The sequence below is a fragment of the Lonchura striata genome, chromosome 3, assembly GCF_050655825.1.
Source record: "Lonchura striata isolate lonStrDom1 chromosome 3, ASM5065582v1, whole genome shotgun sequence".
NCBI classification, from domain to species: Eukaryota; Metazoa; Chordata; class Aves; order Passeriformes; family Estrildidae; genus Lonchura; species Lonchura striata.
In genome coordinates this window covers 57525557-57542875 of record NC_140705.1, presented here as the reverse complement: position 1 = coordinate 57542875, position 17319 = coordinate 57525557, and the positions used below count along the sequence as shown (strand labels likewise).

General features: G+C 38.2%; 1 protein-coding gene across 4 annotated transcripts in view; it reads right to left on the bottom strand.

Moving 5' to 3' along the window:
• The window catches only part of CCDC170 (coiled-coil domain containing 170), a 48726-nt gene extending 31952 nt beyond the window's left edge, over window positions 1–16774 (bottom strand). For 2 of the 4 annotated variants that reach the window (XR_014954260.1, XM_085576597.1), the window contains exons 1-4: window positions 15767–16770; window positions 8597–8728; window positions 5485–5741; window positions 1716–1860 (exon numbers count right to left, since the gene is read on the bottom strand). Coding sequence is in view for 3 of the 4 variants with exons in the window: in XM_085576597.1 (XP_085432723.1) it covers window positions 1716–1860; window positions 5485–5741; window positions 8597–8728; window positions 15767–15982 (750 nt within the window). In the remaining variant the exon portion in view is untranslated. Of the gene's footprint in view, window positions 1–1715; window positions 1861–5484; window positions 5742–8596; window positions 8729–15766 lie in introns of all 4 variants that reach the window. The other 2 variants (XM_085576599.1, XM_031504491.3) reach the window with 2 other exon arrangements.
• Between the last annotated feature and the right edge of the window lie 545 nt (window positions 16775–17319).

The following is a 17319-nucleotide window of genomic DNA, read 5'->3' as shown; positions in this document are numbered from 1 at the left end:
CAAATATTAGTAGCTTCTTAAAAGCTCTTAAAAATTAAAAATATTCATCCCAGTTATACCTGCTCCTAATCATGCCAAAAATGACTCGGTGTTTCTGACCCCTAGGTCAGACTTAAAATTGCACTCTACTGCTCCTTTATAAAAAGAGTAGAAAGACAGTTAAAATAATAGAATTATATTCTCACTATAAACCCCCACTTTAGCATAATATTATTCAGATTTACTCCCACACAGATTTTATGATGTATTAAACAGGTGGAGAGCTAGTGCTGCTGCATATCCGTGCTTGACATGAGGCAGGTCAGAAAAGAGACCACGCAGCTCCTTCATGTGAAAAGCAAACCCTTCCTGCCTGGCTTTGTAAGATGTATGCCTTTCATTTGGAACAAGAAAGCTGCAATTCATGCTCAAAACTTTTTAAGCACCAGAGGTTTGAGTTAGTAACAGATATTTCATAAGCACATTCAAGGACAGGGCCAAATACCTGGTGTGCTGCCATTATGAGCAGCCAGCTCCTTGGAAAAAGGAGTCCTTTCCAGGAGGATTCTAGGGCTGTTTTGGTATGCTATGATATTTCCAATCGGTGGAATAGATGAATGGGTGCACTTCAAAGAGTGAGCAAAATATGTACCCTGATTCCTACTGGCAAGACATTTGTTAAGACTAAAACAGATCAATTCTGTCTTAAATAAAACCATAATGTGGAAAAGAAACTAAATAGATGTGCCAAGACCTCAGAAAAACTAGTTGCTAAGGTTTCCTAAGGCACAGCTTTCAGCACAAATTAGATTTCCCAACTAGATTTATTACTATGCTGTTAAAAGACATGAAAATATGTTTTTTTAAATCTCTCATTATTAACTTATTAATTATTAAAGCACGCAAGAGTACATCTTGTGTGACAACGTTTTTTAGAGCATCTATTAAAATTTCAATGTGCTTGCAATATTATGTAATATTATGAGGGTGTACACTCACTGTGATACATACCTAGATAATCTTGATTTATTACAACTGTAATCCTACAATGACATGAACATAATGAAATAAAATTTCCCCAAATATCTATTGTGCTCCAGAGTGAAGAAAAATAGAGATCAAAGAGTGGACAGAAGATGAATCAAATGCATAAAATTAGAATAAAATTACTTTCAGAAGCATTGATAGATGCTAAAAGAATATACAAACAACTTTCTTTTCCTAAATGGAAGCTTAGTTTTTGGAATTTCAGAAGTATTCTGAAGAGAAATTATAAATTTTTATTATTAGGTCTCAGAAACACGACAAAGTTATTTACAGCATTTTATTGTAAGGGCTGTTTCAGGGCATGCCATTTCAGATGTTTTTATTTAATGGTATGTCAGCTCAAGATAAGAGATAATATCTAGTGCTACAGTTTACACATCACCTTTTGACCCCCGCATTAATGTTTTAAGGAAATATTTTAACCAATATTTAATCAAGGCTGTATGTGGGAACTACAGGTTGAACAATTATTTATGCAGATAAGAGCAGACTGAGTTCACTGGGGCATATTAGTCTTCAGCACCTTTAAATATTAGCCCAGTAAAAAAAAAAAAAATCTGCCTTTGGATGATAGCACTGTCTGCAAGCCATAATTAAATACAAGGATCTCTATTATTTGCTTTACTTCTGTGACAGCTAAATATTTTTCTGTTAAATCACTGCAGAGAAATACTTCCCTACACAATCACCTTTGATGTTAAATGTTCTTGTGGTTTCTCTTTTTCTCTGATGTCGATGTCCAAGAATCCAGAAAGATGTGTAAGGAGCTCTTCATAGTTTTTGCTGATTTTAGAAGCTTGAGTCATATTTTCTTCACATTCATTCAAATATTTACTAATCAGACAGAAAAGAAACATACCCATCAGGATGAATGTTTTGTGACAAAAAAATCCAGGCAAAATACATTGCCCTGAGACAATTGCTAGCTTCTGCATACCACCAAATGAATTTTGAAATTACATTTATTTCTCTATATGTTGTTAATACATATAAATTTTGTTGCTGCTTTATGTGTAAACATTTCTTCATCATTGTTTTTGATTAACACTTAAAAAATCTTCTATGATCCCAATCTCATTCTCAGCACAAAATCTGAATAAAACACAAGAAACAAGTGACACGAATAAATAGTGCCCTCAAGATACTACAAGTAGAAAATGCAAGCAAAAGCTTAGAAAATAAGTGGGGGGGAGAAAGTGATCAACTCTGAGAAAAAACATGTGAAAAGCACTTCACATCCCCTCTCTCTAAAGAAGCTGACAGAGATGATTAACAAACTTCAGGTAAAGAGAAGCCTTTCTGGAGCAATGGAAGTGCAAGACATCCAGAGTATCCATGAAGGGAAGTTTACCAGCAGAAGCAGAGATGGGAGACACCACTTTCTTGTACAGTACACTGAAGCACTACTCATTAAAGGGATGCATTTAAAAAGACAGCAACTAGGGGCTACCACAAAGATATTAAGAAAATTGAGCTTTTTGCCAGCAATTTCATCACAATTTTGCCATAAATTTCACTCAACAGGTGCCTTTTATATCCCACATAGAATGTGTTCTCAGCCTGAAGAGCAGGTGTCAGTTTGCAAATATTCTACAAGAACAACCAACCAAATAAATTGAGTTTAACTCATTAATATAAATGTGGTTACATTCCTTCCCTTGCCAGGGACAAGATGGGTCCCTCAATGGGCCCAGCAAACAAGAACCACCACAGTCTGATTCAGTAGGAAACACAGAAAAAAATGATGCTGAAATACACATTGCTTGTGAAAAACTACAAACAAACAGGTTAGCAAAACCAGCCAACCAAACAGAGCTCAAAACAACCACTAGTGTAATCCAAATGTCAACTCCAATACCTCTCAGTAACACCCACGAGTGAGGTACTTTGTGGTAGATTGCAAGACATGGTAGATTGGTAGTGGTAAATTTACAAGACAAGATTCCATTTGAAAAACAAGGTTCTTTCTAAAGCAAGTTCTTAACTCTAGAATAAATCAAGATCTGAGATGGAACCAAAGGTATGTCTAGATCAAATATTTTATTGAAACTCATTTGCTTATCAGAGTGTAGCACTGTTCTCAGTTTTTAAGGCAGACCCAGTAGTCATTGCTGGACAGACATTCTTTTTCATGTCTGATTTCTTCCTCTCCCGGCTGGCAATCAAACAGAGCATCATTCCATAACCAAAGAGCCACATGAGACTCCAACAGGAGTCGCACAGTGAGTGCAAACACAGTACATTGAATAAAATGTTTATAAATCTGTCAGCAAAACATACAGTCCATGAAAAGATTTAGCACATAACCTTAGGAAGGAGATCAGCACAGCTGCTGAAAATGCTGCAAAGTGAAAGAGAGTGGCAGAATAACTGAGAGGAATGGAAAACATTAATTACTGCTCTGGACACTGTGAGGGCAGTTCCACATAGTACTGCACAGCACACACCATGAGCCAAAAGAGCTCTGCCTTCTGCAGCAGACAGAACACAAGCACCTTCACAGCTTCCTCACCTCTGGGCACTTTCCTTTCCTATGTAGCCCAAACAAAACTAAACCATGAGATGATTGCTAAACTGTTTCTTGTGAGGGGGGATATATGAGAAGTGAAAAGGTATTAGGCTCAGACATGTCATATATGCATGCCTATATGTCAGAATATTATAGAAGATTGACCACCCACCACTGTTCTGTGGCTCTAAAATCTGAGGCATCCACTAACAAATCCATGCCTGCGGCTAAAAATAAAAAATCTGAAGTACAAAGCACTCATTTGATAACTTTATGAATAATCTAATTACCTGCAGTAGGGCAGGTACTGCCTCACATATAGAGGTGTGAGCATCTAGAAAATAGGCAATCAGGTACAAAAAAGTAGAACACAGCTTTTTCACAGTTCTGCTAGCTCTTCAGAACTAATGAGCAAAGAGAAGAGAAGGAAAAAGAAGAAGAACAAAGCTTTTGACAGTTCACGCTCTAAAAACACCATGGCAATAGACATGTTGAGTAGAAAAGCACCATTTTCAATAGGAGAGGTGCACATCCTGGAAGCCAATCACAGAATTCACCAAATATTTCTTACTATATCCCCAAGGTATAGAATGTAAATATGCACTTCATGCATGCTGGCTTGCTCTTCCCTTTCATTAGTGGTTTTCAGTGAAAATCTTTTTTGAACACTTAGTTAGGACTAGACATGTGCCAGGCACTACCAGGGTGGCCAGGCTAAGTGACTGAAGTTCACTGAGTCAACACATTGGTTAGTGTGAAGTGGCACATGGAACCATTAGCTGAGGATAACAAAAAGCTTTGGAAGCAAACACTACACATTCATGAAAAATCCAACGTGTTTGTTCCTTCCAAATGAGCAGACTCACTATCCCTGTATCTATTCCCTTTTGCCAGAAGTCCAATGGCACACTTCAGGGGCACATGAAACAGAGCTGGGATTGGTAGAGTTAGAAATCAAGCTTTTTATTTTGCTCACTTCTCTCTTAGAGCAGTCCCTTGGTCCTGATCACCATGCATCAGCACAAACAGAACTGATTACACAAGCATTGTACACCAAAGAGAGAAGCCAGGACTGCTCTGGGAGTGACAGCAGAGATTTATGCCCATAAAATAGACAGTATCACTATAATGGCAAGCAAGTATGAAACACAGTATCCCAGAAGTTTTCTCCCAGTAAGTTAGGCAAGCAAACAGGATAGGAGGTTTGTCTTCCTCTTTTTTCTTTTTTTTTTTTTCCCTACCAGAAACAGCATTTTAAAGAATCATAACAGCTATTATGGAAAACTGCACTCTCCAGGCAGGGCTTTTGGCAAATCAGCTGGTTATAAACACTGAAAAACCATTGTAATGGTTTTTCCTCTAAGATTTAAAATTACTTAATTATTCACTTTTAATGCATAAAACCTGACAGAGCTGTGCCAAATACTGATTTGCGAAATACAGGTTTCTGGTAAACACTCACCTTGCTCTTGACTAGACAATATTGATAGAGTCACAAATATTCATCTGATAATGGGCAGAAAAATCCATTATAAAAGTCTAGCTGTCTATTAATAGGACTGACTGATTTTGAAATTTAAGAGTTTTGAGTATTTTCATACCAATCAATTTTGCTACAAGTCTCCATCCTACAGATACGAAACATGAGCAATTATGTAGAACTGACATATCAGTGCTCTGATACACTATGCTAAGAACAGTACAGTTAAAGGATATTATCTTTTATAAGTTCAATGCATTTCACCTTCAAAGTACAAAACATTCAAACCTATATGTATGGACTACCAACTCAAAATTCAAATTTCAACACCTTCCACACACTCAGGCACTGTAACAGAATTCAGAACTGCAATAAAGTCTATCCACCAACTTATTTTTCTGTAATGACAACTGTACCATTCTGTCATCCCATCAAAAAAAAATTGTTTCTTATCTCACATGACTCTTACTTAAGTCTGGCACTTTTCTCATGAAGCTCCTCCTTCAGCTCCAAATTTTCCTTATATGCCACCTGAGCTGTCAGCTCAGCCTGGCTTTTAGAAGCAGCAAGCACACACAGCTCTTTTTCCATCTCCTGGATTCGTGTTTGCAAAGACAGGAGGCGAGACATCAGTCTGGCATTGTTTTCCTTATAGCTTTCAGCTTCAGCCTTCAGCTCTTGAAAAGAAGCTTCTTTAGAGATCATGCTCGACCTGAGTTTAAGCAGCTATAGATAGAAAAGGAGAAAATTAATGAAGAATAGTTTTCCCAGCCTGAAATAACATGACTGCATTACAAGCTTAGTAATGTGACAAGAAACACATTTCTATCACTATAAGAAAGAGTAGAGGGATACAAATTTACTTTCATATGATTAGGAAAAAACAATGGAAGAGGTTAGCAAAAACAAAAGCTACTGTTGGGTAACACAATGCAATTTTTCAAGATTATATCTTACAGGAAGATAAGTTATTTACTTAATTCAGAATTTTGGAAAAGTTTAAAATAAGTTCTGCTGCACAACCTTAACTCATGTCTCTATGTATGTTCAGTACAGCAAAGTCATTAACACCACAATTCCCTTCTTTGCCTGCTGTCTGCCTACTTCCAAATCTGGTGCTCAACTCAATCTAGAGCTTCAGGGAATTGTAACAGCAAAGTATCCTGCTGTATGAGTGTGGAGCCTTTTGGTGGCTTGAGGCATATTCAGAGGCAAGTAAATTTTTGGAGCAATGTGTGGCAGGCACCCTCTCCTCATCTTGCAAATAGTTATTTTTGGGTATGATAATCCAATTAAATGTAGCTGTATTTACACAGAAATAGCAACTGAACCTTTTAAGGAAAGGTAGAAGCAGGAAAATCACCCTCTTACAGGGATGATGTTAAAGCTTTCCAAGAGTTCATGGAGTTCAGTAGATTTTCCTCTCTCTTTTTGTTAAAAATACCGTTTTCCATTGAACTATTTCTGATAGAAGCTTCTCTAGGACACTGCACTAGAGGGAGACTCATCAAGCAAACAAAATTTCCATATGATTTTTTTGTCATTAGGGACAAGTAATTTAAAGCGGACTTTTTGTCACAAGAAGTGTTAAGGCATGTTTCATCTTTCCTGACAAGATGCAATCTGAAGGATTTCTGTCCTATCACATAAAATTAACAGGCAAATAATTTAGCCAAATGAATTGCGCTTTATGGTGGGTGAGTGACAGAACTTCTAAATTGTGGCAAGCATTTTAAGGTAAAAATATTTAAGACATTAGACTGCAATCCAGATCAATGGGAAATTCACTTCTCTGTTGGAGTTTTCAGTATGACCCAAGATACTCAGAGAAATCTGAGAGGCTGGTGAGCCACCAGAACAGCAGCTGCCTTGGAAAAGGGAGGTCCTGCTTCTCCTCTTTCCAGACACACATGCTGTCCTTTCCCTTTTTTTGTTTGTCTGACTCCCCTACAAACAAATAACAACCAACAGAAAATAGTTCACTTTTTCTCTCACAGAGGAGAAAGAGAATCACAGAGCAAAGGCTAAGGCTGAGAAATCAGGTAGGAGGATCACCCTTGCAGTAGCAGCACAGCCTTCAATAAGCTTATGTTTCCTGTGCAAGAGCAGGTTTAGCAGACACTCTGGAGCAGCACTGAGTTCAAGAAAAGCAGCTTGGCTTTTTCCTGGGTTCATAAGCTTTATTTCCATACTCCACCCTCCTCTTAGTGCTAGAAGAAGCACTTATATGGCTACAAGGTGAAAGAAGATTTGCAAACTGATCTGGCTAAAAAGCAACTCAGAAAGAAAGGAATTCTTTTTCAATTTCATGGACACTACAGTGCACTGTAAAACTACACATCCATCTGTGCCGGCACAAGGGGTGGGGCAGTGTGGGGAAGGAAATGAGCAGCTGAAGGAACAATAGCACTGCTTTGCTTGGCAGCTGGACCAAGCTATGGTATCTTTGAGTGTTCATAGTCTTAAAATTTCTCTGTGGTTCAACTCCCTATGTGATATTTTTTCATCTATTCATTGTCTTTGTGGTCAGTTCCAACAGCAGAAAAAGCAAGAATAATCCCATATCATGAGTTTTACAGAGCACTCAGCAGGCTCTGACCTCAGCTGGGTCATGAAGGTCTTTATTAACAAGAGCATGAACAGCTGCTTTTTTGACTATGCTTTTGCAAGCACTGTCTTGAAAAATCTATAAATCAGTCAGATGTTCTGGCAATAAAGCCATTCAACATTTCCAGTAATAAATTCTTTGTATGAGAACATTAGATTCTTTATGGCTTATTTAAATTTAAGGCACCAGTTCTGGATAAATGTTGAATGTGGGGAACTCTGCAGTAACTTCAGGATCAACTGATCAAATTAAACCTCAGCCAACAGACACTTATGCCTGTAGTTCTGTATGTGAATTAATGTAAGCATTTAATGTCTTCTAAAGGCAAACTTTACTCCACTTTAAAACTGACCACTCCCCACACTGCAGACCTCAATCAAATGAATTTTAACCAGTTATATGTTAAAAAAAATAATTGAGGAAATAAGGCAATTCTAAAAATTATCCTGTAATAACTCCTCTCCTGAGAAACACCATCTACACAGCAGGAAGAGTAAAAAAGTATGTGCATGTGTTCTTCAGTCTCTCTAGCTACAATCAACCTCATTAGCACAAACACAATTTCACTGGTGATGAAAGCAGAGCACATTTGGGGAGCTATAACTTGAATAAAAGGGAGACATGAGTAAAGATGAGCAGATAGGTCTTAACTCACCAGCAAGACGAGGAAATCTATCTGAACATTTATACAACCACTATTTAATTAATTTTAAGGTTTAATATGAGCATATTGCACTTAGATGACAAAAAAAAGCTACACTGTTTCAAATCTTCCAAATACAAACTTACAATTATTTCTTGATCATAGAAGGAAACAAAGTAAAAATCACACAGATATTCTAAAACCAAAAACCTAAAAGTTCTGTAGCAAAAGCAAGTTTCGGACATTCTGCAAGCTTTCTAGTCCCTACATAAGGAGACCGCAAAATATTCTCAGGTTTGGAGAAGGATTTGAAATTATTTTTAGATGTACCTCTGACTGGGCACAGTCATACTTCACTGAAAGTGCTGCTAGTTCACTTTGAGCAGTTTCAGCTGCAGCTCGATAGTGATTCATCTGCTCTCTAGTGATGGGAATATCCAAAAGAACGTGATCGTGAGATTCCTGTGAAGGCAGCATGAATACAAAACCTTTAGACATCACATTTTTGGAACATTTTTGCTTCTGTGCTTTTTTGTTTGATTAAGCTGCTCCAGGGCATCACTCCAAATGTTGCAGAGTATTATTCCCAGAGTAACACACACTTACCGAAAAATAGGTTAAACAGTCACTTTTCTATGAGTAACCACCTTCATCTCCAAATTCAGCCACGAAGACCAGTGCTAAAGTAAGATAGTCCCCCCAACAATCCCATGACCTCCCACTGTTTTCAGCTTTGGCTATTTCCAGCAGTTCCTATACATTTAGTAACATTCAAAAGGTCCCATTTCTACAAACTTATCCAGTTACTCTTTCAACCTCTATAAACCTTAATCCAGAGTCCTCAGGGGTCTCTTATGCAAAGAATCACTTTTTAGACTTCAGTTATACCACACATCCCCTCATTTTTCATTCAGAAGAAATGTTGGGAAAAAGCAATGGCTATCCATCTTCACTGTGCCGCTCAAGATTCTTCAGATTTATATCATATCTCACCTCCACAGTCCCTCTACCAGGCTGAAGAGCCCATGCCTACTCAGACACTTGTATCTGCTCCTGCAAGTCACTTTTTGGCTTGCCATTTGCTTTTTTACTTCTAACCTTTCAAGGTTAGAGGTCCTTTTGAACTCCAGCACTTGGACACAACTTCAGCTTCCCGGCTGATGCTTTCTCATCCCCAGCCATCACCATAATGACTACCTTTCATTCTTTTTCAAGTCCTGATTCCATGGCAAGCATTGCCTCTGTCTTTCTAGTAGAATCTCCTTCACACCACTTGTACAACCCTTTTAGCTGTGCCCTTTAGACTCTATAGTAGGTTTTCTCCTTTTTTGTGATGTTCTGCTCTTCTGAAATAGAGCAGGAATGTACTGGATTTCTTGGCCTTTATTATTTAAGTCTTTCAAGGTGAAAATTCAGACTTGAAGTCTTGTTAGAGTTTCATTAGACAGAACTTTTTCTTTTTTCAATCAATAGTAACTAAAACTGATGAAATGTAATCTCTTCAGAACAGAATTAAGTTTAGGTTATGCTGGAAGCACATGTGGCAGAGAACTGAACATGAGATTTCTGTGAGAACACCATCAGCACTCCCACAGGACTGAAAGAAAACTGCAATCCTGGTACATTTGGGTATGAATTACAAAATGCAAAACACCCCCAGATAAAGACTGGTTTTGGAAAAGGGCATTGCAATGGAGACAAAGACATCTTCTCTTCATGCTTTTCTACATCAGCATCAATTTCCAGGCTGAGATAAATTACAAATTCAGCCTCATTCCAAATAAAAAAAAAAAACCTGAAGGTCTTTCCAAATATGTGAGCATCTATTAAAATAAGTATTTACCATGCAACATATAGAGAAATCCCTGAGGAATAAGGAAAAACTACTAGTTTAGACTGCAGCAGAAGATAAATTACCTTGGATTAGTTGCTATAATATCACCAGCTCTATTCTTTAATCTTTCCTCCCTGTGCTAGTTGACACTAGATTAGACCCATCAAGTTTAATTGCATTCATCTCCTTCAAAGACACTCAGCTGTGCTCTTCCACAAAGGAGTTGCTACTCTCATCAAGCCAGACTGATGCATGCAGAAAACTCAGAGCCACATAGAAGACAGCACATAATCTTGGAGATAAAAGGGCTGCTAATTTTCTCCACACTTTATCACTGTTCTGAGGGAGTGAGGGAAAGTGTGTGCTATCTCCTCACTGCTTCTGTCTTACTTTTGCTTCACTCTGCTTGTTTCACATGTACAATCGCATGAGAATCTTTAATGTAGAAGGCATTTTTCTCGCTCTGTAATACACAAGGCCTGCAAAACCATGAATAGAGATTGCAAACAGTACCACTGGGTATGATGGTTATGTAGTACTGCATGAATGTAGGTTTTCCTTTTCTTCTCTAAAAAACCACAACTTATGACTTCACAGAAAGAAGGATTGCATCTCAAAACTGGTGAAATAAATACATTTCAGAGTATAGCTGAAGAAAATAAGCCCCCATTCAGCAGTAATAACCAGTGTAACAGTTTAGAGCTGAAGCTTCCAAAATCTATGCTTTTCATACAAATTAGATTTTTAAATGATGAGCACTTTAAAGATGCAGCTACACATCCAGAAGGATTAAAAAAAGTTTAAATGAAGCCAGGTGCCAAAGTCAATGGGAATTACTGTTTGACTTATCTACAGTCTTAGAGGCAGAGCTCCGCATCCTCCAGGCCTTAGTAAATATAAAACTAATCATGGTGGCACCCTGCTAGGAAAGTTGGTATTATCTTCATATTTTAGCAGGAAACATGCATGCTCTCAAATCAATCATTTTCTATGTTTCTGTGGGTTAACATCAACAAATCACAAGTCTGATCTTTAATCAGACCTATCAGACAACTCAGTTAAATTGCTATTAACTGGGATAAAATTTGGTAGGGATAAAATTTGTAATGCAGATGTGGCACTTTTCTGTCTGTGGAAGAAAATCAGATTTTTAATGTTTCATGAGCATTTGTGTAAGCTATACTGATTTTTGTTAGGAAAATAGAATTAATGAAGTGTTAAAAGAATTAGAGAAAGTAAACAGAAGAAGTTTTAATATATTAACACTCCATCAGCTCTAGTTAACCTAGGTTTTGGGTGTTTCTCCCACTCACATTATTAATTTTTTTAACTCTTTCCACTTATCTGCAAGAAAATAAAGCTTTCATCTAACTTCATATGCTAAACAGAAGTTAAGACTATATTTACAATACATAAGAGCAATATCTTCAGTTGAATCTTCAGTTTTATTAGTAATACCTGTTCTTTAGAAGATAAACAATATAAAGAGATTTTTGTTATAATTGACCATTTTTGCTTTGACTTTTTACCAAACAACTGTCATTATCTCCCAGCCTTTAGTTGGAAAGCTTCATTTGATTCAGAAACAACAAAACTACAACAATGTTCAGCAGTTTTATACCTATCCATGTACTTTGAAATCGGCGAACTGTTAAAGTCACTGCCTCCCATTCTGCTTTTGGCAGCTTCTCTTTTATTTCCTGTTGTATTTCCTATTTCAGTGCTGCCAAATGCCACTACCACTGCCATTGCCTGCACACAGCCCAGACCCCTTTCCCAAAGCATATAATTTTAAAATAACTTTTTTTTGAAACAGAAAGCCCCCAGTAGGCATTTAAAACCTCCTCACCACCCTGTGTGACTTGTCAATGCCCTGCCATAGACTGTACTCAGGGCAGGGATTTTTTTCTTCCCATTCACAAAGCACCTATAGACATTGGGGTTGACATACTAAAAATGATGACTCATGAACCTTTGTTGACTTCATTCTTCCTTAGTTTCTACAGAGCAAATGGGGGGAGGAGGAGAAAAAATGTTGAAAATGAAATAGATTAGTAATATGATGACACATTACATTATTTTTTCACTGGTATGCTTTACTAAATTGTATCATATGTTACTATCAGCAAAGTTGGGCGTGAAAGCAGAACACCACAGGAAAGTTTCTCCAGTAGCCTATGAGCTCTGATCTTCTCCACAATATTCAAGCACACATCTAACCAAAACAGGCACCTTCAAGTTGACTTGTCCAGGGTATATTCATCAGTTCAGCTACACAGGCAGCCTTCATGCAGTGATTGCTTCCTTTGCCACTGCTTTTCAGGTGCTTCAAGTTTTTATTTCACTTCTCCATTTGTCCTGCATCTCTTCTATACTGATATATTCTAAAAGGATCTGAGCAATAACACAGGATCTATCTTAACTGAAATACGTCTTTTTTTCGCTCTCAGATATTAAGGTAATCAGTGGACCCTTTTTACCTTCATGTTTATATAGGACTTGGTACAGTGGTTGGACTCAGTGGGCTGTTCAATGGTTTTCATAAATCCCAGTGTCATAAATTTTCATATTCTGAAATCAAAATGAGATTTCCCAAATCTGCAATGTTTTTTAAGACAATGAATATTCATGAGTGTGTATACATGCATAAAACTTTTATTATAACTTCCAAAAATACAATGTAGCAGCAGAGTTGTTTATTATTATTATTATTATTATTATTATTATTATTATTATTGGTGGTAGTAGTAGCAGTAGTAGTTGCAACCAGAAGGAAGATGACATCCAGCATGAAATACCTGCAAGAATGGCTAGTTGAAAAATGTTCACACTTGGCTGCTTCAGATTTTTCTGGGTAGCTGCAGCCAGCCAGCCAGCCAGCATGCACATCATCTCAGAAAAGTACAACAGCTACACACAGCAACAAGCATAGGAAGGTTCAGACACTGTTCCACAGTGATTCAGATTTTGTTAACACATACAAAAACAGACTAAAATAATCACACATAACCAATGAGGTTTTAAAGGACTTCTGAGGACATCAAGTCAAACCTATGACCAAACACCACCATGTCAAACAGATCATGGCACAGAGTGTCACGCACAGTGTTTCCTTAAACACCTCCAGGGACAGTGACTCCACCACCTCCCTGGGCAGTCCATTCCAATGTCTAACCATCCTTTCTGCAAAGGAATTCCTCCTAATGCCCAACTTAAATCCTCCCCTGGTGAAGCTAAAGACTCTATCCTCTTGTCCTGTAACTAGTTAGCTGGAATAGGTCAACTCCCTGACTGGAATCACTTCAGGGGGTGGGATAAAAAGAATTCACAAATTAACCATCTTGTATGTATATTTTGAGTCTTCTTTGCCCAATTTGCCTATCAGAGATCTCAAAATGTATTGATTAACACAAATCAAAATTTGCAAGGAATATTTCACAACTATTTCAGTTCTGTCACTTGCTCTTGTGCATTATAAAGTGCCAGAAACACTCACATACTTTTGATCACTATCCACTCAGTAAAGTCCTATTTCCCCTTGCTTATTCCTTCTTGTGACTAGGCACAACTCACTGCTTGTAGTACTTTCTTTTGTTATTATTACTTGCCTGTGGAGTTTTTCTGCATTAGTGTAATGTTCCAGAAACATGTAAAACTAACTTAGGTGTTCTCAGCAGCTCAAATATATTACCAAAGAAGTTTTCTAAATTCCTTTCAGAAGGGTGCTGCTCATCTCTATCCTCCTCCCTTTGCAGTAATCACTGAAAGGTATTACTGAAAAGATAAAAATCACCCCTGCTGTTCATTGGCCTCAAAGAGGCCAATTTCAAGCTTGATTAATGGGCCCAAATGAAATCTTCATTACAAGCAAAATTTTAGTACCCACTGCTACTACTATAAGAAGCAATCAAAGCATTTCCATCTTTTGTTTTTCTCTTAGGATAAGGTGACTTTGCATCTAAATATAATAAATGCACTTCATGCGATGAAAGACAGCAGTCATCTGAAGGCAATTAGAGAGATACATCACCTACTCCAAACATTACTTAACATGCTTTCTGGTTGACTTCATCCTTTGTCTGTGTGGACAAATTAAGGAATTTGGAACTCCCCTGACACTTTCTCTCACAGCTTTTCCAAAAATGATTAACAAGGAGCCGCTGTGTTTATTCCCTAAACAATAAAAAGGGTAATTGCTAAGACAAAATTAAGTGCTTATGCAGGGATTTGTGCAAACAATTCATTCTACTGTTTTTACTTTATCAGTGCTAAGTAGAGTTAAATAACTTCTGTGACAGAACTACTTAAATGGTAGGTTTAAAAAACAGACCATCATGGAATGCCAACAGCTGCAATTTTCCTACAATGCTTACTATACTTCACAGTCAACAAAATGAAAATATTTAATAAATACTTGAGTATATTGGTATATACACAATTAAAAATTGATTAGTGCTGCAGTTTGATTTAGCAGTTGTAACTTCCATTTTATAAACGTGTAATTTCTAGCATGTTTTTGAGTCTCAAAATCAACACTCACAAATTATTTGACTTCTGGTTGGTTAAAATGTGGAGCAGGTTGCTGTCAACTCTGTCACTAAGCAGCGCTAGAAAAAGTTTGTTATTGAATAATAACAGTTGTATTTAATATAATGGCAGTTGTTTTTTTCTACTACAGACTACAAAAATTCCATATTTTTTGTCTCAGAACAATATAGCTTCATTACAAAACTGATGTTCAACTAAATAAATTGTTCACAGAAATAAATTGTTTATCCTTTGGAACATAAAATTGTTACAAGGTTCCTATTATATGTTTAGCACAAGGGTTTGATCCTTCTAAGGAATATCCTCTAGTGTCTCCCTTAAATTCACATCAAAGCCAGCAAACTGCTTTCAAAGGAGGAAGAGATGCAAAGAAGAAATTCTTAGATAACTATAAATTCCTGCTCTGTGAAAGCTACTCCCTTCTGCAGCACTTAGTAAGGAAAATCTTTCTGGCCTTGAACTTGTACAGATAAGCTATAATGATCAGCTGAAGCTCATGGGGCTTCAATCGCACCACGCACGGACCACCGGGTACAGCTCTGCACCTGCACGAGTTCTGATTTGGGGTTGGGGGTTTTTTGGTTGGTTTGGGGTGTTTTTGGTTTTCTTTGGGGGGGGGGGGTGTTTGTTTGTTTGTTTGTTTTCCTGGGGCTGGGGGAGAGGTGTTTAAAGGCGAGATTAAGTTGAATGTTGCAAAGATGACTTGGTAAGGGGGGTTACAGCCAGCCTCTGTCAGGCGCTACACCAACACCGACAGAATTGGGGTAGGAAGGAGGTATGTTTCCAAAGTCCGGGCTTTATTCCGTAATAGGGGTACTGCCAAAAAAACCCAAGCCCTGACCAAACCAAACCAAACCAACCCCCTCGGCCCTTTCTGCCTCGCCCCGTCCCTCGGTTACCGCGGTTCCGCCGCGCCGCTGCCCCGCCAGCCCCGGAGCCGCTCCCGGCCGCAGCCGCGCCCCTGGCAACGCGTCCCGGGGAAGCACGAAGGGGCCTGGCTAGGGAAGGGGGGACCGGCTCGGTGGCTGCAAGTCAGCAGTCTTCACAAGGGAAAGCTCACGGAAACGCCGGGGTTTGTTGGTTTTGTTTGTTTATTTTCACTTCAAATAAACATTTACCTGATAATATTTGCTCACGTTTTCCCTCCAAATAAAGTCAGAAGAGGCGAGCGGAGCAGATGGAACCTGAGCAGCGGCTCCGGTTACCCAAACAGGGTTTCCTTCTTCCCCCAGAACCTGCCAAAGGAGCACCCCCGCAAAAGCAGCCCTCCTTGATGGCTGCTGAACTGCCTCCAGCTGAAAGAGCACCTCCTCCTCTTCCTCCTCACCTTTCATCCAAATAAAGTGGATAAACACGGGGAGAGAGGAACTGAAGGTTGCAGTAAAAGTAAGTTAGACCTGTGGGTGTATGGCAGCTGCACATCATTTTCTCCGAAGACCCAGTGAGCTTTAATCAGCCTCTGGGGACAGTGCCATCGTGCACCGTTTCTGTACTCAAAAGTCAAAAAGTACTTTACCTTTCTCAGGAATGCTGACCTAATCACGTTTTCCAGAGAAGAAAATGAAGAAGCTAGGGATAGTACTATTTTTTCTGCCCTTGCCCCTGTGTGCCTGCTACCATTTCACTGCTGTCGCCGAGGACACAGAAGCCCCTAACAGAGGGGGGATTTTTCCGGCGTGGATCGTGCTGCTCCAGGGTAACCTCATTCTGCAATCCCAATCTATTAAGTATTTTTGACAGGTTAGATTTTTACTGGGCAGTCTTACAGAAACCCAGAGGAAATATGGCACGTTTTACTATCCACTGCAAATTTGAACAAAAATATAATCCTAGATTTGTCCAGCATTCGACTACAGCCTAATCCATCATACTACTGGAGTGGCATGCAGATGCAGGAGTAAATGCTTGTGAAACTTTGTGCTAACTTTCCTAAGCACACTTCCCCATCGCTGATCCTGCAGTGCCACGGCTGGTTCGGAAGTTACACTTTAGCTGCTTCCACATCCTTGGTGATGGGCAGGGAGTGCTTATACAGCTGTATCTTACTGCAGATCTATGAAATTATTTGCCCTTAAAGTAACACACTTTATTCTGGTGAACTCTAACAAGAGTAACAACAAAAGAGACCAAAAAAAAAAAAAAAAAAAAAAGGATGAAGAAAAGTAGAAATGTCAGTAGCAGTCTAAAAAGGAACAGTTACAATACCCACTCTTCAAGCCATTTGACTGAGAAAAAACTACCTTATTACAAAATGCTCACACTTTAAAATGCTTTACCCTTGTTTGCTAGTATTTAAAAGCAGAGTTCTCAAAAGAATTTCATGTTTCTTTTTCCTTAACAGAGATAGGAAATAATTTAGGAAGGGTTACTTTGGGAGTTTTAATTATAAATCATTTCAGGGAGTAATTTTCATTAATCAAATTCTTCATGTTGTATTTCATAAAATATATGGAAAGGATGTTCTCTGAGCAAAGAATGAAGCAAATCACTTGAATGTAGGGAAGTAATAAAGCCACACTAATTTTTGAATGAAAAAATAATTTAAAAATTATTACAAACTTTCATGAAAGTGCTCAGTGTTGAGAAAAGATGCTAAAATTGGTCAGTATTATGAAACCCCAATTCCAGTACCCAGTACATTCAAAAACATATCAGCTGATATTCTGCAGGT